At 39.9% G+C, this 19,843-nt stretch overlaps 1 protein-coding gene across 1 annotated transcript; it reads left to right on the top strand.

Moving 5' to 3' along the window:
* Positions 1-1,505: 1,505 nt before the first annotated feature.
* On the top strand, positions 1,506-19,403 carry man1b1b (mannosidase, alpha, class 1B, member 1b). The gene is made up of 14 exons (XM_049579884.1): positions 1,506-1,775; positions 2,625-2,744; positions 5,366-5,465; positions 5,768-5,886; positions 7,831-7,961; positions 8,047-8,156; positions 8,393-8,572; positions 9,412-9,560; positions 9,893-10,081; positions 13,425-13,615; positions 15,002-15,122; positions 15,954-16,148; positions 16,459-16,590; positions 17,865-19,403. The coding sequence occupies exons 2-14, from the start codon at positions 2,640-2,642 to the stop codon at positions 18,069-18,071; spliced, it is 1,929 nt and encodes a 642-aa protein (XP_049435841.1). The 5' UTR covers positions 1,506-1,775; positions 2,625-2,639; the 3' UTR covers positions 18,072-19,403.
* The last annotated feature ends 440 nt before the right edge of the window (positions 19,404-19,843 follow it).

The raw sequence follows: 19,843 nt of genomic DNA, 5'->3' as shown, positions 1-19,843 counted from the left end.
TGATCCTTTATTTTAAATGTAACTGTTGTAAATACATCATGTGGCTGTTGTAGATATTTCAATTAGTTTATTTGTTATTGCCTGTAGTCAATGTATTGTACTTCTTCAGCCTACTTTGTGCATATCCATCATGAGCTGGTTCCTGTTGAGTTTCTAATTGTTTTAAGGTTCTTAATTTATGTTGTGTTGATTCCAGGCTTCTTGTTTCTCAGTGTTTCTTAACATTTAAATGATGCTGCACAAAAATTACACATACATTAATTGTTTGTTTGTTTTTTGGCCACTTGTGTGCTGCAGAGTGAGCTGAAAACACAAAAATAACATTATCACCTTATAAATTTGGTATGGGGAAGTAAACAGTTACCTATTGCAACATAAGCATTCATCTGGAGTTGTGTTTGTGTCCACCTGATGAATGTTAGTCTGATAGCCACACTTACTTACTTACTTCACTTACTCTGGTTTGACTTCCACAAACTCCAGAGAAAAACATCTGACTCCTCAGCTGCCAAATGCTCCACTATGTTTACCCTCTCATCTTGTACTTTGTCTGTCTGCTGTTAGGTGCTGGAAGGGTAGTGTACCATAGTGGCATTATCAGGTTTTTTTTGTTTTTTTGTTTTTTTTTGCTGGAACAACCGACTGCTACCTAAAATGGGGTCCACAGGAACAGAGCTGTGGGCTGGAAATCCAAACCATTGTGCTAAAAGAGGCTAAAAAGGTCAGCAGAGCTGAGGGGAACTGCAGTCTGGTGATAACTCTTTGAGGGTTTGTTGGTAAAAGCCATTTAACATGTGGTCATTTGATCGACTGTATTAGTGCAGCTTTAGCCAGTATAAGTACGTTTTTACACAAATGATGTTCCAAATGGATAAATAAGTTATTTTGATTGGATTTGAAAAGAAGGAATGTTGCAGTTTTAATTGTATATGGTCCTGCAGACTTGGACACTGTATTACCTCTGAGCTACCCATGCTACAACTGTATCTTACTGTGAGTTACATTTGATATGGTATTGTGCTTCATCATAAATTAAATTCATTTAAATGGATTTTGTTGCGTATTGTTTTACTTGTGGAACTGGGCTTAACATTACATTACATTAATTTAGCTGACACTTTATCCAAAGTCCCTTACAGGAACTGCATTCAACCATGTGGATACAACCCTAAAATTGCAAGAAAAATAAAGGGAAAAAAACATGTAAATACATCAGCTTCATCAAATATGCTGAACTGCTTCAAGTGCTCCAGTTAGAAACAATAACAGATACAGAAAATGTTTCATTATTATTTTGATTTTATGGGCCAAGGTGAGTGTGAGTTTATGTGATAAGATATTCTAAAACATTATGGAAAAAATACTGACGGTTTCAGAGTGACTATAGAAAGAAATGAGTGTTTTGAATTAATTTCTTATAAAACGTGGATCAAACAGGATCACAATACCAAAAACTTAAAACTTGGTGTTTACGATATTTCGAGGAAGTCAGTGAAAGCAGCACGGGTGCACCTGATCACATTATTGTTGACAATGGGCAACATCGCATCCTGAGATACAAGTGGAAGATATTTAGCATTCTTTAATCGTCTGTGTAATAATTATAAAACGAGGACTTTGGGAAACAGCAACGGCGGAGTGTCCTACATGGAGAGACCACCGCGGCTGTTACATTAACGTTGAGCTAACCGCAGTTCTGACTGCTTTTAGCGTTACTCTCCTGCTGGTGGATTAGACTGGTTGCACATCTAATTTAACGCTGGATACTTTACAAGGTAACAAGATGTCAGTTTCATGTTATCAATTTTTCTGTAGGGCCATTAAATCCTTAACAAAGAGAGTTTTATTTCTCTTTGAAGAAGAATTCTGCAGTACTTAAAAAGTATTGGAGTGTACCCATGGTGTCAGTTACTGTAGGCCTCACGCCATGCCTCGGTCCACAGTTGGTCTGTGAAACCGCCAAAACGGCACTTAGTTCGGTGACGCGTAGGTAAAGTAGCTGCCACAGCGGGGCTGACGTTACACTGGTGTTTCCGTCTCGTGTGAAAGGTAAAATAATATCAGTAAGTAGTTACAGTAAATATCTTAATATACAGTACTTTATTCAAAAGTTATTTCGACTGGATAAAGTAATGTATCTCGACGGTTAACATTTATCTAGGTTTACGCTATCAATTAAATTAGCCTGTTGAACACTTGGAGGTAGGATGACAGCTATGTAGCTAGCTGTGCTGTGCTAACCACCAGCATCTAAGATTGTATTTCCCCTGAAATGAAACTGTTTGAGCATACGATAATTCATTTTGCTTGAGATTAGGTGTGTTGTGAACTGAGGTTGCAGCAACTTAAGGGAAAACCTATAAGTAAGGTTTTTCTTAGCATAACGTTAGTCAAATGTGTGTGAAGTGAATCAAAGTGGGCAAAACTCTTTTGTAACGTTAGAGAATAATGTCATTTTGTTTTAATCATATCACAACCACACCTATATTTACCAGCCAGGCTCCTATGCTAGCTGCATCTTGCCCCCCCCGCTTGTTTGAATCTGGGTTAACATCACCACACCTGCCATCTCCATCCGGCTCTGCTCTTACTCACACTGCTATTCACTGTATCTCTTCCTCCAGGGCTGGGTTACAGACATGCACTCACAACCTCGACAGGATTATATATCTATAAACTTTGCTGGACAAGGAAGTGGAAATTACAATAACGGCAAGCAATGGAGGAGGCAGTCCTGCTGGAGGGTGAGTGAGATGCATCTATGAGCTGCTCATAAAGCGTGTCTCCTTCTCGCTTCTGTTTCTCATCTTAAGTGCTCTTGTTTCCCACCCTAATGAGGACACCGATCTTGTTTCCCTCTTTGGGCATTGCTGGCTCTATTTTCTCATACTTGCCAACAAAAGATATTTGTGGACCTGAAGAGTGCATGGCTGTCTTCTTTTCTGTGCTATATTGTAGAATTGGGTGTAGTGCACATGATGTTTATCAGTTTATTATCAATTCCAAGGGCCAGGTTATACTAGAAAAGAAGTGACAATGGATCTCCAGGTATTGTTGATGGGGCTTTAATTCCAAGATCAAGTTTGTTTATTCGTCTGTTCCTCAATCAAACAAACACATGAAATATTGCATTTTTGGGTAGGGATGCACGATATTGGAATTTTTGCTGATATTTGATATGCTGATAAGTGACTACTCGTTTGACCAATAACCAATACCGGCATTGATCCCACCTAAATCTGAGTGATCATCAAGTCTCTTCTGTAGTGGAATTAATATCGTATTATACTTGCATACTCTTATCATGAGGGGCAAACAGCAGATGGAGACATGAAATAGAATGCTTTTCAATGTTTGTAACATTCATTCATCGTGCAAAATAAGAAAAAGCATGTTGGCTGATTCTGATAGTTAATTTTTAAGCCAATATCAGCTGATGCCGATGACAGGCCCATATTATTGTGCATTCCTGTTTTGAGGTATTCGTGCGATCCTTTTGCACAAAAGCTTTAGAGGAGTGGGAGTCACAAATAGCTATATATTACTTCTTGTCCATTGTGGTCAACTTTAACTGGCCAACTGTTGCTACTTTGTAAACTTGCAGTGACACAGCAATGTTGGGCTTGTTGGTGATCCTGCTTAGAACAAATGTGAAGCCAACCCTTGCTGCAATTACTACTGTTAAGTAAAAAGTTCCTAGGTATAGCTGTAGTTTTATGGCTACGTGCAAGCTGTTGCAACCTACATACTTTATAAATGTTACATACAACCTCCATACTTTTATTACGCAGTGACATTATATGAACTCTTTTTTAATTATTTTTTAAAAATGTACATCCTAAAAATGTAGAAATGTTTACTATTTGTGAAAATCAAAGGGTTCTCCCAATAATTACAGGGTCTTGTGGTACCCATATTGTATGATTCTGCACTCAATGCTAAGAATTTAGCATTAAGGTGTGGTTTGACGCTGTGAGTTTTAACAGAGTATGATAGTGCCAGGCCATTGCTCCAGGGTCAGGTGTGTACAGGGAGCTACAGCTACAATATCAGCATAGCAGTTTGATTCTTCAGCATGTGGGAACATTTCCTCTTAAATCTGCATATTTGCACATTATGTGCACACTGTTAGGAAGCTTAGCAGGACTTGAACAATGTTCGTGGCGGTGTGTGTGATCACAACATGTTCCAATAGCATCAGGCATAACTATTAAAAATCAAAGAAGCTGCAGCTCTCGTTGGAAGTGTTCTGGTAATGTATAGCATTAATATTACAGTTATTGTTCATCATACAGAAAGGTAACATTGTGTTATGTGATAATCCAGTCCCACGATCCAGCGCTCATCAGCAGAACATTAGCAGTATTTAGTTCAGTTTAGTTTATTTGCACAACAAGGACATTACAACGTAGATACAATAGCAAAGGCAGCTATTACAGTGCAGCAGATGAAGGAAACCTGGAAGGCTTTTTCAGCGTCCTGCTCCATTTAAACAAGCAAACAAAGAAAGATATTATTAATCATCAAGGGCTTTATTTAGCTGTCACTGACTTCACTGTGGTGTAAGGTCTATTATTGGAAAGTACAAAGAAATCCAGTTCTTAGCTGTCTTGGCATTAGTCTCTATGTCAGGGACATCATGAGAACTAATACTAGTTTCTTTTTCCACTAACATGGCAGCCTGTATGCTTCCAAATATTCACATCTGCTGTTTAGCCTCTAGTGTGTAGGATTTAGTGACATCTAGTGTTGAGGTTGTAGATGGCAACCAACTGAAACTTCTCATGTGTGCCAAACATGTAGGAAAACTATGGTTGCCAATGTGAAAACACAAATGCCCCTATCTGGAGTCAAGGTTGGCTCTGTCCTTTGTGGGCTACTGTAGAAACAACATAGAAGACTCCATGGAAGAGGACCTGCTCTGTAAGGCTGCTCGATTATGGAAAAAATCATAATCACGATTATTTTTGGTTATTATTATTTTTGCTTGTTACTGTCACTTTTTACCCAACTGTCCAAATATAGTGGGGGAGGGGCAGGACAAATAGCCTACCACAAAGACCAGCCTTCACATCTTACATGCACATGTGCTGAATAACAACAATTTAGGAGAAATATGTTAGGCTATATATTCGTTTCTTTGCCCAAACTGTTTCATGAAGTCACATAGAGTAGTACTGTGTGTTCAAGGAGGATCATTAGGGATTAATGATACAATATATATTTTATTCAATTTGAATGTTTTTAATAAAGGAGGTTTTATATTTGTTACGATGGTATCAAATTGAGTGTCAAGAATTGTGATACTAAATTTGTGCTATCATGACATGCCTGTTCCATCTCCCTCTCTCCTGTGTGCCTGCAGAAATGGAAGCAGCTGTCCAGACTGCAGCGGAGCCTTATCCTCGTCCTCCTTTTTATTTGTGGAATCGCTTCCTATCCTGCTGTTACTGAACACCTCAGAGGTGAGACTCTTATACATTAAACATCTTCCATGATATTCCATGAATCTGAGCCCCTGGAATGCTGTCAGAGACTCCTTGAGGCTTGAGTTGTTATATGTTAAATTAATGCAATAGTGTTTAAGCTTTTGTTAAAAGTGCATTTAAGACCAGTAAGCATATCGATCATTTGTTTGATCTGGGCTTCTGCGGAGCTCTAACCTGTGACCCTCAGTAATCATCCTGCCTGCCTGCCTGCCACCTTTAACTGTGCTACTGCATTACTGTAATACTTTGAAAGTCAATCAGTTTGTCTGTGTGTTCAGGCCTTACAGATGGGGACCAAGACACAGATGCTAACAACTACTTGAGGCCCGTCATCCCCCATGTGCTGCCCGAGCCTGTCAAACAGGGCCAACTACCACTGCCAGAACAAACCTCCCAGGTTTCTGTTTTTCTGCTTGTGTTCTTTGAAGGGTAGCACAGGGTTTCTTAAGAGAGTGGAGCACTTAAAATTCTTGGAAAGTTTGGAAAATCTTCCTTTGCTGATGAGTGTTTTCAAATTTAATGTCAATGTTAATTTGGATAGATGGGTTGTGATATTCAGCAACCTATGAGGTAATTGTAGTGTCAATAAAAAGTGCAGTATTTCAGGTGATTATTAAATTAGTGAGAAAAACAAACTACTTTGTCTATATATATTTAGCAGCTGAGTTATGATGTTGAATGATGTTATGTGTTACAACAGCATGATAGTGCAGGACCTTTGCTCCATTATTTAGAAAAAGCCCAGGGTCATAGAGGGAGCCACAGCTATAACATCAGCATGGCAATATGAGTAAAAGTGGAAGTACATGACTTGAATGGTACCTGCTTGTTATTTTAAGTCTAACTACCACTACAAACAGGTTGCTCAACATTATGAATTTACAGGATGTGATCTGAGATTGTGCCACTTGAGTCACACATGACCTGAAAAGCTCGGTATTATTAGCACTAGGCAAATAGTGAGGCCTTGTCCATGTTGGAAGATGTAGCCTATTGTGCATCTTAATGTATGGTCATATATGCAGGGTCTGAAATGAACACTCACCGAGCGCCAAATGTGGGTCGATTTTTTTCGTTTGGCAAGTAAATCTTGGCAGACTATCCACCACACAGGCAGGTATGTTTGTGCCACAATAGTTGTGTAATTAAAAAAAACTATGCTGTGAGTCTCTGCCGCGTTTTGTATCATCTAGGGGCACGCTGCTCTGCTGCTCCTAAGCTGCTCCTGTGCTGTCTGTCAAGCGCAGACACACACATGTCCATTTAAATGGTGCTGTGAGACTGACTGTCTCGAGCGCTCCTAGTTTTGCATCACTGTTTACCATACGGGACATCAGCTGATCCACTAAAATGTCACTTGCTGCTGGTCTGCTGCTGTCTAGTGTTGCGTCCGTACTTATGAATGTAATGAAATAATAACAGACCTTGTAGTCTGAACCAAGATGGCAAACTCTTTATTGCCTTCCACATTGTCACTCTACTTTACTCCACTTTCTCTTTCACAATAAAAGCCCTAGAAATATACATCACAATGAACTTTTTTTTGTTTACCTGAGTGAATGAAATCTACCAGCCACTTGCATATTAGACCAGTATTTGACTGGTGGCTGATACTAATTTCCAAACCTGCTGCTTACAAGAGGGAACTTGTTCACATGCTGACACTGTAGTGATGAGTTTTTCAATATTCTAAAATAATTTTGCTTCAGATTTTGATCTGGCCTCTATTTTAAGTTTGTCTTCAACCTATTATCTTATTATCACAATGAAATGTACTGAAACAAATGTGTTTGTAGAGCAAAAAAGGCAATTTATTATTTTGGCCGGTAAAATAAATATTTTTGGCTAGTGTATTTTTTCATCTGCCATCCACCTTGGCTGTTAAGTCAAAAAGTCATGATATATTCCTGTTACCCTGGACAATCCACTGAACATGCTGTCAGGGTAGCATTTACGGGTAGCAAAGATACATTTACAGATACTAGTTTTTTTTAGCAAGGTAATTTACCTTTTTTTTTTTTTTTTTTGTGAAAAATCCCAGAGGTGACATGACGTGACTGGTCACAAAGAAAAAGTGCATGTGATGTTGCTGTGGCTCCCTCCAATTTAATATCCCTGGTGCACTAATTTAGCAGTGAAGACTGTCATAGTAGCAATTAATTTTTAAACCAAATTTGGCAGGAAGTTTCACTAAAAAATATCTTCTTGAAAAAGACATAGCTCTACAGTTATTTAACATTACCTGTAGGGATGAGTCTGCTTTTCTTTTTTAACAACTTGCTTACATGAAGTGAAGAATTGATTGGTTAAAAAAGTTTGTTTATGTCACCATTTGTCACAGAGGAAATTATCCAATAAGAGAGGACCACCTGTCCTTCACAATCGTCTTCAGAAGAAGGGAAACGCTTCAGATCCAGTGGCTGAGGGAAAGGCAGCTGACGGCAAGAAAGGAGAGGAGGAGGGAGTCATCAGGTGAGACTTGGTGTATGATCACAACTCAAGTTAGTTTTGTTTACATATTTGTATAATTTATTCTTAATCTTCTGGTGACTTTCAGCTGGCATGGGGCGGTGATCGACACTGAACAGGGCACAGAAGGCACAAAGGACGGGGAAATTAAGGAGGATTCACCCGCCAACCAAAAAGACAAACCAACAAATGAGTCAGGTATCTGCTGTTTGATTGACCACTTTCTGATTTGATTATGAATAAGTAGTTTGCATTGAACATGTTTGATAAAGTAAAAACTCTCTGGAGACATGTCTGTTTGAGTGTGACTATGGAATCTAATATCCACTTTAGAGTATGATTGTAACTTTAAAAAACAGGTGGAACGTTTCTCTTGTTTCTGAAACACTCTGTGGGATAATAACTGGGAATCTTGTGTGTATTGTGTGTTCCAGAAGGAAACTGGCTGGAGGCGGTGCAGCAAGCTTTCAGACATGCATGGAAGGGTTATAAAGACTTTGCTTGGGGCCATGATGAACTCAGGCCCCTTTCCAAGTCCTACAGTGAGTGGTTTGGCCTGGGTTTGACACTCATTGATGCCCTGGATACCATGTGGATCCTGGGGCTTAAAGAAGGTACATGTCCAACTTTAAACTTCCTCCTCTTCTTGACTAGGTTGTTAGCGTGATAAAAGTGTTTTCAGACAAACCACCTAACGGTCTTTGAGGATCAAATACTATGATCCTGTATGCTTAAAAGGTTGAAAAGTTAGGAGCTTGCGAAGGATGAAGCTGTAGTCAGTGTAGCCAGTGTCACAGCAAAAATTGGTGTCAAAATGTAGCAGATCGGGGTTCAATTTTTGCCTTAGCTTCAGTGAGGTGTTTGTCAATAAATACCTTTTTTTTTTTTTTTTTTTCTTTGCGCCTGCTTGTCGACCTGGTGCTTTAGTATATCCTTTAAAGTCTTCCGATGCCAAACCTTCTTGTCTGCTTTATATGGGGGTAGTGGTGCCACACTGTTAAATTTCTGAATAATTTCAGACTATGTTGGTTCATTTATATATTATTCTGTATTTATTCATTCATTCATTCATTCATTCATCTTCTAACCGCTTCATCCTCTTGAGGGTCATGGGGGGGCTGGAGCCTATCCCAGCTGACATCGGGCGAGAGGCAGGGTACACCCTGGACAGGTCGCCAGACTATCGCAGGGCTGACACATAGAGACAGACAACCATTCACGCTCACATTCACACCTACGGACAATTTAGAGTTACCAATTAACCTAGTCCCCAATCTGCATGTCTTTGGACTGTGGGAGGAAGCCGGAGTGCCCGGAGAGAACCCACGCTGACACAGGGAGAACATGCAAACTCCGCACAGAAGGGCTCCCACACCCGGGATCGAACCGGCAACCACCACACCACCGTGCCACCCCTGTTTTTATTCTTAAAATTTGTATTGTTATGTTACAGAATTTGAAGAAGCAAGGACGTGGGTGGCCACAGAGCTAACATTCAACAAGAATGTAGATGTCAACTTATTTGAAAGCACCATCCGCATCCTGGGAGGCCTACTGAGCACCTACCATCTGACTGGAGACACCCTGTTCCTAGACAAAGCTGTGAGTCAACACACATGCGCTCATTTTAAAACTGCAAGCGTATTTTAGTTACGTTGGAGAATGCAGATAATAGCACCTTCTCAATTTACTTCAGTTGTGAATAATTGTGGCGACAGAGCCACTTTACCACCAGCCTGCAGATGTTACCCAGAATGTTAAATAGAAACATACGCTCAACATTCAGATCAAACCTGTGAGACACAAGGGCTAACATGTAAACTTCAGTGAGGAATAAGTCCTTGTATACACACAATATGAAATTGGTCTTTTGGACGATTCTATATTTGCTGATATCACAGAGTCTGCATGTTACCTGCATTCTTCCGCTGCAGAAAGACATCGGCTCCAGGCTGATGCCAGCCTTTAACACCCCGTCCAAGATCCCCTATTCTGATGTGAATATCGGGAAAGGGACAGCCCATCCCCCTCGCTGGACCTCAGATAGCACTGTAGCCGAGGTTACAAGCATCCAGCTGGAGTTCAGAGAGCTCAGCCGCCTCACTGAGGAACCACAGTACCAGGTAACTGACCAAGACATACAACCATGCTGACCCAGGGTCTGCCTCGAAAGCTTTAAAAGTGCACTTTATCTCAGCCTTCCATTTGTTATTTGTCAATATTTTTGGCAGAATTTGACATCATTCTGTTTTTTTCTAACATATATATTCTTGGCACCTCTTAACAGCACCGACAGTTACCACTTCTCATCTGCAGGTGCTATTTTTAAGACTGTTACGCAGTATGAACTTCACAGTTGGTGAAGATTGTTATTACTCAAGCCAATATTTCAGTCCTACATAAAAACACGGACAGTTTTTAGAGGGTTGGTGACTGAAGCTAAGTTGTCTCACCATTGCTATATCCATCTGGTAGTTTTGTTTTCTACTATGTCATTTGCATTACACCCTCACAGAGCTGCTAGTATGGCTTCAAAGTTGGAGAATTTCTTGTGTAGTCTGATCTAGTATGCTTTGATATTGTCTGGGTTTGAAATTAGCTGCTGCTCTTGTTGCTTTGCAGCAGCCATGGTCATCTCTCCCATCGGACTGTGGCTAGCTGTCAACTACAGGCTAATAATTTCGTGGGTCACGAGATGGGCCACATTTGAACTCAAGAAGTCTTGTTAACATGGTACGTGTCTTAGCCTACAGAGCTGGAGGGAGTCCCCTTTAAAGCAAGCTTTGAGAGGAAATGGTAAAAGCAAACCACACTGGCTCCATTAGCATAAGACTTTCTGGGCATTTAGCAATTCAAACACATTGCCTGTCAGCTGTAGCTTTGATCACTGGAACAGCCAAAATCCAGTCACGGCATCTTAAATCTAGTTGCAGCAACAGTCAAACCCGGTCATGCTTAGTCAGATATAATTCCCTAATAATCACAGTATGATTACATCATCATAATATATAATAGTTATAAAAAGAAATTGATCTTCAGTAGTTCTCCTGTATAAAGTTTCATTGTTCATTGTTCAATATAAGTGGCTGAGCATTTCAGTAGCTGCAGACATTTTCGGATTATTTTATGTTGGCTAAGGCAATGGTTCATACAATTAACTTTTTTTTTTCCAGACACTGTTGCTTCTCCCAGTTTTCTGCACAACACATCCAGTCCATAGGTCCCAGGGCTGCATGATATCAGGAAAAATAAAATTGCTTTTTTTTTTTTTTTTTTTGGTGATATACATTGTGATCTGAAAAAAAAAAAAATCCAAGAATGGTATGCTGGGTGCTCAGCAGCAGACAAAAAAGCTTGACAGAGGGTCATTAACACAGTCCAAAAAAGTGTTGACTGCCCACTTTCCTCACTCCAAGACATTGCAAACACATGCTACCTCTCCAGAGCCCAAAACATTGTTAAAGACTGCTCTCAGCCTGGTCACTGCCTGTTCGCCCTCAGGCAGGCGCTACAGGTCATTAAAAACACGGACCACTAGACTCATGAACAAGTTTCTCTCCTGAGGCTTCACACTCTCAATCAACATACAAAATGAAGAGTTTTAGTGCACTCTCGCAGGCTTTCTCACTATATTTTATTTCTACTTGGCAATAGCTACCGGGCTTTGTGCTACTACTGTGGACTGGGCATTTTGCTGACTCTGGCACTTTATATTTATTGACTCTGGCACTTTTATAGCTACCTCTTTTACATTATGTGCAATATGGTTTTTGCAGTGTGCTTAATGTTTTTAATATTGTATGCACTGTGTCTTTTTCAACTCGTACGCATCACCCAGGAGTGGCACTCTTAATTTCTGACTACTATAGCTTCACGCGCTTCGCTGTGTCTGTGGCACTTGCTGGCCTGGTTACGGTACTTTTCTACACATACTCACGCAGGCGGGTCTCACCTCCCACAGCAAAAGTTACCAGACCGTGTCCTATCCTATCCTGCCTTAAAAAGGAAGGCTTGGCCAGTAACATTCGTCATAGAAAATGAGAATCATTCAAGTTTTCCTTTTGTATCAAGCAGAAAAAAGTTGTAGCATGATGTGTTTGAGTGACTTTGCCTTACTTGACATCTCACATCCTGTGATGTGACCCTTGTGCGTAAGCACATCACAGTATTGATAAAACATTATATCCTGCAGTAGATGCTTCTTTTCACCTTCTAGTTAGGAGCTTAACTACGAGGGCGTGATATGCACAGGGTTTGCTCATAACCCTCCAGATCACATCCCCCATCCCTTCAGGCACTTTGACTAAGTGGTAGGAGATGTTAGTGAAACATAAAGACCTGATCCCTCACTGGCTTCCCACCCACAAATACTAACAATTGTGTTTGTAGGAGCGTACAGCCCACCTGGAGATGCTGCTGCCTGGATTTGTTTTTGCCTGTTTGCAACTGTTCTTTTGACTCAGTTTGACCCTTCTCCAGAAATATTGCAAAAATTGGACAAAAAAGCAGAGACATAAACAAAGCTGTGATTGTTTGAATTTGTGTTACAACTGCAGGATTTAACACATTTTAGCAGGGATTGGACATCAGAGTGTATCAAATACACTTATTGGAGTGTACAGAATATGATATATAGAATATAAGAGGAGTATAAAAAGGAGGTTGTGATGATGAATTATTATCTTCTGACAGGTTATTACTGTATTACTATGCCAAGTTCAGTGGCACAGCTGTATGGTGGCAAAGCATTGCTCCCTGTGTGGAGAGAAGAGTCCAGACTGGCTTTTTCGAGCAGGAAAATACTGTTGTTTTGAGCTTTTTAGAAAATAAAAACACGTACCCCAAGATGACAACTTATTTCACCTTTTCATCACATACTTTTTGCAAGTTTTTAGGGTGGGGTCATACTGAACAGCAGGGCTGCTCCCAGGAGTGTATTGTGTATTATTTTGTGCTTATTGGTTTAGAACAAAATGTGCACTGAAGCACAACTGGCTAAACGTCAGGCACTCATTCTTACAATATTCACACCTATCAAAATATTTCAGAGCCTGAGAATTTCTTTATATTTGGTGGTCCAGTGTCCACTGTAATTTTTTAATCTATATTGCACACATTTGTGTATGTCTGATGATGGTCTGAAGGACCAAAACATTACCTTAATAAGATAAAAAAAAAAAAATTCCAGGAGTAAATGAGACACTGTGCAGGGCTCTTCTCTTTGTCTTTAAAATTGTACCCATTTGATGCACCCATCATACATTCAGATGTGTGAGTTTTTTTCAAAATAATCTATATTGCAGTTAGATAATTTGTTAAATCTGTGGGCGGGATGGTGTAGGTCCAACATTGAGAATTCTTTGTAATTAAGGAATTTTTTACCATTGGGTTATCTTGAGTCACTTAATAAAATGTCACAACAGCCCCCACAGCTCAATTCATCTGACCTCTGACCTTGGTTTCCAGGCTGCAGTGGCTGAGGTTATGAAGCAGGTCCACAAGCTGGATGGCAAGCTGGATGGTCTGGTGCCCATGTTCATCAACACAAACAACGGACAGTTCACCCATCAAGGCATCTACACACTGGGAGCCAGAGCCGACAGTTATTATGAATACCTGCTGAAGCAGTGGATCCAGGGAGGCAAGAAGGAGATTCAGTGAGTCACATAAAGGTTCCCAGTATTTGCTTTGACATGATGAATGTAATCATATGAAAATAAGTCTTGTATGGCCATACCTTTGCTTTTGTACAGTCGGCCTAGTAAATGCTTTGTGCCTACAACTTACACTGACAACCATTTCACAATTCATACAAGTGGAGCTGTCTTTTTTAAATAAGTATTTTGAATTATTTGCTACCTTACAGGTACCCCTTGGAATCAGTTCATTTTGGTTTGGGAGCTATCAAAATCAATTCATAGAGACTTGAAACTTGTTCAGCAGCTAATGCATGGAGTTTTAATTAGAGATGCACCAATATGTTATTTAAGGGCAGATAATGATAACCTATAATTATCTGATTGTTGTGATTATTGGTATAGTAACGGATTATCTTACAAAAAAATATGCAATAATGTGAAGAGAACAATAAATCTGTGTTTTTAATATTAGCAAATAATACCAAACGAAAAAAATCCAATGTGCAGATAGGGTCTGAAATAAACACCAGAGTGAAAATGCAGGTGGGGGTCAGGGTTAGCCTACTTTTTGTGCTGCACAGACTGTAGGCATTAGCTGTGATATGCAAGTTTAACGTTACATAGCTTGCATTGCACATTCATTTAGTTAATTCTCTTGAAAATACTTCCAAACACTATATATATATATATATATATATATATATATATATATATATCACATTTGAGAGCTGCAACATGCAAATGATTGGCATATTTACTAGGAGATAATTAATAAAATAGTTGATTAAAATGGGTCTATGTCAGCCAACTAATCAGCTAAATGCTATAGCTCAAGGCATATCTCTACTCAATATATTTCTGTTGGACCAAATGTTAACTTTATATGTGACCACTATATTTCAGCCAGCCATCATCAGAGATAGAAGCGATTATGCTTTTCTGGGAGCATTTGGAAACGTTGGATGTCAGTAGGACTGATAAAAGATTAATAAACTGGAACAACACCACCCTCCAGAAACTCAGCACCGCCTGAGGACAGGCTTAGATTAAGCAGCTTTGAGTGTCTGAATTATCTGTTGGAAGTGTGTTTTTGTGCCACCTCTGGGCTCTGGCCTACATTAGTTGGCATATATATTGGATTCAAAGGGCAGTCAATAGAGTAGATAATAATGTACTCATTCTTTAAGGAATATATTTGTCAAATTTCAGGCATTATGTTAATAATTGAAGAAATTATCTGCTGCATATCTGTTCTGAAAACAAAATCTTTAGTGTATATTATGACATAGTAAACTGTCATACGCATTGGTAGCAGCCAAGTCTCCAAAAAGTTGCTTTTCTTCACTCTACGAGCTGTACTCAGTGTTGTTCCTGAAGTGTGATCCAGTATCTGTGTGTTTTTAGGCTCTTGGAGGACTACCTGCAGGCAATAGAAGGTGTGAAGAAGAACCTGTTGCAGAAGTCTTCACCTAATGGCCTCACCTTTGTTGGAGAGCTGTCACATGGACAGTTCAGCCCTAAAATGGTCAGTAATATTCAAAACCATCCTCATGGTTAACTTTAATGTTCCCAGGTTGGTCCAAGTCAGTCTGTGATGATGGTTAATGGGTACATTATTAAGTGTTTGGTGTTGAAAGATTGTAATGTTTGTCTAAACAAACTGTCCAAAAAGCTAAGTAAAGAGCAAACTAGTGTCATGCTCTGTCTAGTTTCTATTATTTCAAAAAGCACCTGGAACATTTCACCTGTTACAAGTGATGGTATCATGACTGGGTATGAAAGGGGCATCTTTGAAAGTTTGAATGTTCATAACCAAGGACAGCACAATGTTCACCATTTCACAAGAAGCTGTGTGGGCTAATAGTCCAACGGTTTAAGAACAATGTTTCTTATGTGCATAATTGCAAGGAATTTATGGATTTTACCATCAGCAATCCATAATATCATCAAAAGAATCAGAGAATCTTGAGGGGTCGCTACAGGTAAAGGAAAAAGATTGTATGAATGATATTACTACATGGGGTCGTGAACCCTAACCCTGGAAAACACAAGTTATACAAATGCAAGTAAAGACTCCTCATTGCAAAGCGAAAGCCACATAACAATAACATTAAGAAACACCTCTGACTTCTCTGGGCCCGAGCTCATCTGAGATGAGGTGGAAAAATGTGCCATTGTCTGACGAGTCCATATGTCAAATTGTTGTTGGAAATCATAGATCACGAAGCATAATCTAGTACTAGCAAATAACATGTCCTTGGTGGAGGTAACAATTCAAGTCTCTGTGGGAAACTGGAATGTATGTTAATACAGCTGACTGTTAACTCTGTTCTTGTGCACACCGGATTTTTTTCAGGACCATCTAGTGTGTTTCCTGCCAGGCACTCTGGCTCTCGGTGCCCACCACGGCCTGCCCGCTGATCACATGGATTTGGCCAAACAACTGATGGAGACCTGCTACCAGATGTACGTCCAGATGGAGACAGGTCTCAGTCCAGAGATCGTCCACTTCAACATGCATCAGGGCAGCAACCGAGACATCGATGTAAAGGTAGGTAAAGACAGCTGTGCAAGAGTGGATACAGAGAGTATCTGGTCCTAATTATGCAGTCGTGTTCTTCAAATTCAGAATCTTTTACACACAAACTGTGTTACTTTGGATGAGGGCATTGCCTAAATGCCTGGGGAGTGAAGTCATAGTGACCCAAACAGGCTGCCGATCACTTCCAAAATTGCCTGAGGATGTTAGGGAAAATGTTCTGCAGTAGAAATACAGGAACATCAGCACAATGTGACAGTAAATAATTCTGCAAGGATTTTGAAAGAGTCAAAACTAAATTTTGTGTTCACTGTGATGATAGCTTGCAGACAGGCACAACCTCCTGCGACCAGAGACGGTGGAGAGTCTGTTCTACCTGTACAGGTTTACCAAGGACCACAAGTACCAGGAGTGGGGCTGGGAGATTCTCCAAAACTTTAACAAGTACACCAAGGTCAGTAAAATGAAAGCTGTATACCCTGATCTGTCTGAATCTAATTAACTCATTAAAGCTGGAGTGTGGAGCTTTTACAGTGTTAGCTACAGCTGCAAACAGCCAACATTGCAACCAACAAACAAACAGCTCCACCATGCACAGTCAAACACAAATGGTGGTTTATTCTTGTTTTGTAGGCTAGTGCAACATGACACAGACTATTTACTGGAGTTCAAAGCCCATCAGCACTCAGATCTCACACCACTTACAACAGCATTAGAAAAAATTTGCAAGCACCGCTGTTTTTGGCATCTAAGTTTATATGATCGAGTTCTCCTCTCGTCTCCTTTTAAATGTCTGATAGACCACCCATTTACCATTAGTCCCATTTTGTCTTGTCAATGTAAAATTAAAAAAACATACATTTCTTAATAGAAAAAAAAGTTTAACTATTTACATCTTCTCGTCTTCACCATGAAAAAAAGGTTGTTGACTAACATTTGTCAGTTTTCATTAAAGAAACTAACACTGAAAACCACCTCTCTAGTGACAAACTTAGATACAAGATAGATACAGATACAAGTCGTTAGTATGTTCAGTGTCAGTAAACTACAGTTTTGCATCACTAATGTTAATTACAGCTATGTTTAGTAAATAACCATTTTCATGCCTCTGCGCTGGCAATAGCCATGGCCGGAGGCATTATGTTTTTGGTTTGTCTGTCCGTCTGTCCGTCCCATTCCCGTGAACGTGATATCTTAAGAACGCCTTGAGGAGATTTCTTTAAAATTAGCACAAATGTCCACTTAGACTCAATGATGAATTGATTAGTTTGTGATTGTCCAAGGTCAAGGTCTCTGTGACCTTGGTTTTTGACGGTCAGAGGTCAAGGTTACTGTGACCTTGTCTGTCTCATTCTTGTGAATTTGATATTTCAAGAACGCCCTCAGAGAATTTTTCCAAAGTTGCCACAACTGTTCACTTGGACTCGGCAGGGAACTGATTAGATTTTGGTGGTCAAAGGTCAAGGTCACTGTGACCTTGCATCTGTCTGTTTTTTTGTGAATGTGATATCTTAAGAACAATTTGAGGGAATGTCTTCACATTTGGCACGAGCACTCACTTATAATTTGACAGTCAAAGGTCAAGGCACTGTGACCTCACAAAAGATGTTTCTGGCCATAACCCAGGAATTCATACGCTAATTATGACAAAATTTAATTCTAGTTATGTTCTAAAATACAGTGACTGGATGTATGAATGTGGACAAATCCCTGTGTGTTTCCCCTCAGGTTCCCTCTGGCGGCTACACCTCCATCAATAACGTGCGGGACCCAGCCTACCCAAGCCCTCGGGACAAGATGGAGAGCTTTTTTCTGGGAGAGACCCTGAAATATCTGTATTTGCTCTTCTCAGACGACCACAACCTCATTAGCCTTGACCAGTATGTCTTCAACACTGAAGCTCACCCTTTGCCTATATGGCCTTCCACTGCGTGACACACACACGGGACCTCAAATGGCAGGTAAAACTGCACGTATAAACACAACAAACATCTCAGGGTTGGTCTAACACCAAGATAATTCCGTCATCCTCTGACTCTGTGAGTGATTGTTGCCCAACAACAACCCTGAACACAGGCCACAGATGGAGAAAGCCTCCTTTTTTACTGATTGAATCATTTGTTTGCTATGTGCTGTTAGCCATGGAAAAATGACAAGAGCCTGGTTCAGTTTGTGGCCTTGTTTATTTATTTGACTGGTGGTTTTTGTGTCATGAACTTCTGGTGATGGTAGTTTATGCTGGAGAAGCAGAGGAAGGTTCCTGCCCTCCTGACCACTCATCAGAATTCAACCTGATATTGACTTGAATCAAAGATGTCTTAATCACATGTTAAGGGATGAGGAGGAGTGTCGGGTTGGACTGATACAAGTGTTTCAAAGCTGATGTTTTCAGTGTAAAGCTACTCATAGCTTATATTTAGCTTACAGCTGTGCACATTCTAACAAGGATGACCATTTTTATGTCAGAAAATAAAATCCCAGATTTAAAATTTTTTTTTATCCCTGCATTGCATCCTTACACAGTGGAATGGTTTGTTCAATGGCTTCTGAGCCATCATTAAACAAAGCCGGTATCTGCTGTGGTGGCCTGACCCCAGAGCTGGAAGTGACAGCAGGCTGGTAGCCTCTGTAGCAAAAACAGCAGCCAGCAGCTGTCTGAACTGAAACCAATCCTGCCTGCTGCAACAACAACCTGACCACTCAGCTGATGTGTTTTTAGATGGGTGTGACTCTTGCAGGGATGTGAGGGAAAAGCTTACTGGTCATCACTATCTGTAATATAGTCATTAAGTGCTTTGTCTAGAATGTTCTCAGATGCCCTCCCTCCTCTGCTTGAAAACAGGAAATAAAGCCAAAGCCTCCTGACAGGCCTTGAGCGTACCCTCAGTCCATGGATTTACTGTCCCATGCTGCATTCCAGTCATACAGGAAATGTGACTTAACTTCATGAAAATCCGACACGTAATCAGGTCAAGTACTAAACATTGGAAAGCCCTGAACACATCGCCACCAGGCGCGTCAAAACACCCAGCCCTATTATTTTCTATGTACAACCCCATGCCCGTGATGCGCCGCCCCACAATACTTTCCAGCTTCGCTATCCCTGAAGAAGATGTTTTCTTTGCACACTCACTCTCTGCTTGTACATTCCAGTTCCCACAGCAGCTCTTAACTCTCCTCACCTCTTGCTGTTGCTATCTTTCGTGCGTGTCAAAAAATGGATGAGGAGAGACAAGTTGTTGAAGTTGAGGAAATATATATATATATATATATATATATATATATATATATATATATATATATATAATGTGTATATGTATATATATGTATGTATGTATGTATGTGTGTGTGTGTGTGTGTGTGTGTGTGTACATATATATATATATATATATATATATATATATATATTTATTGTTGCATTGATTCAATTCAGGCTTTAACATTGTTAAATAAATCTATATCTAATCATTGTGATGCATTAATTTCGGCAGTGACATGACAGTGAACCCTGAACCAGTATCTCCATTTCACACCTGCTGAGCAGCTTTAAAGGAAATAACAAAATTGAATCTGTGATGTAATCAACAAGGAAAAAACAAAGCTGTGTGAAATGACACGTTAATGATAAACTGTCATAGTCCTACAGAAAACTGGTGTGGCATGTACGAGGTTTCAACCCTCCAACTTTTCCTTTGTTGATTTCGATA

This window comes from Epinephelus fuscoguttatus, linkage group LG6 (genome assembly GCF_011397635.1).
Source record: "Epinephelus fuscoguttatus linkage group LG6, E.fuscoguttatus.final_Chr_v1".
NCBI classification, from domain to species: domain Eukaryota; kingdom Metazoa; phylum Chordata; class Actinopteri; order Perciformes; family Serranidae; genus Epinephelus; species Epinephelus fuscoguttatus.
Note: the sequence above shows the minus strand (reverse complement) of the source record. Positions and strands in the feature narration are given on the sequence as shown.

Coding starts and splice junctions, on each gene's coding strand:
- man1b1b (XM_049579884.1), top strand. CDS start 2,640: ATGCACTCACAACCTCGACAGGATTATATATCTATAAACTTTGCTGGA. Junction 5,466..5,767: donor TGTTACTGAACACCTCAGAG/GTGAGACTCTTA, acceptor CTGTGTGTTCAG/GCCTTACAGATGGGGACCAA. Junction 15,123..15,953: donor GACAGTTCAGCCCTAAAATG/GTCAGTAATATT, acceptor GATTTTTTTCAG/GACCATCTAGTGTGTTTCCT.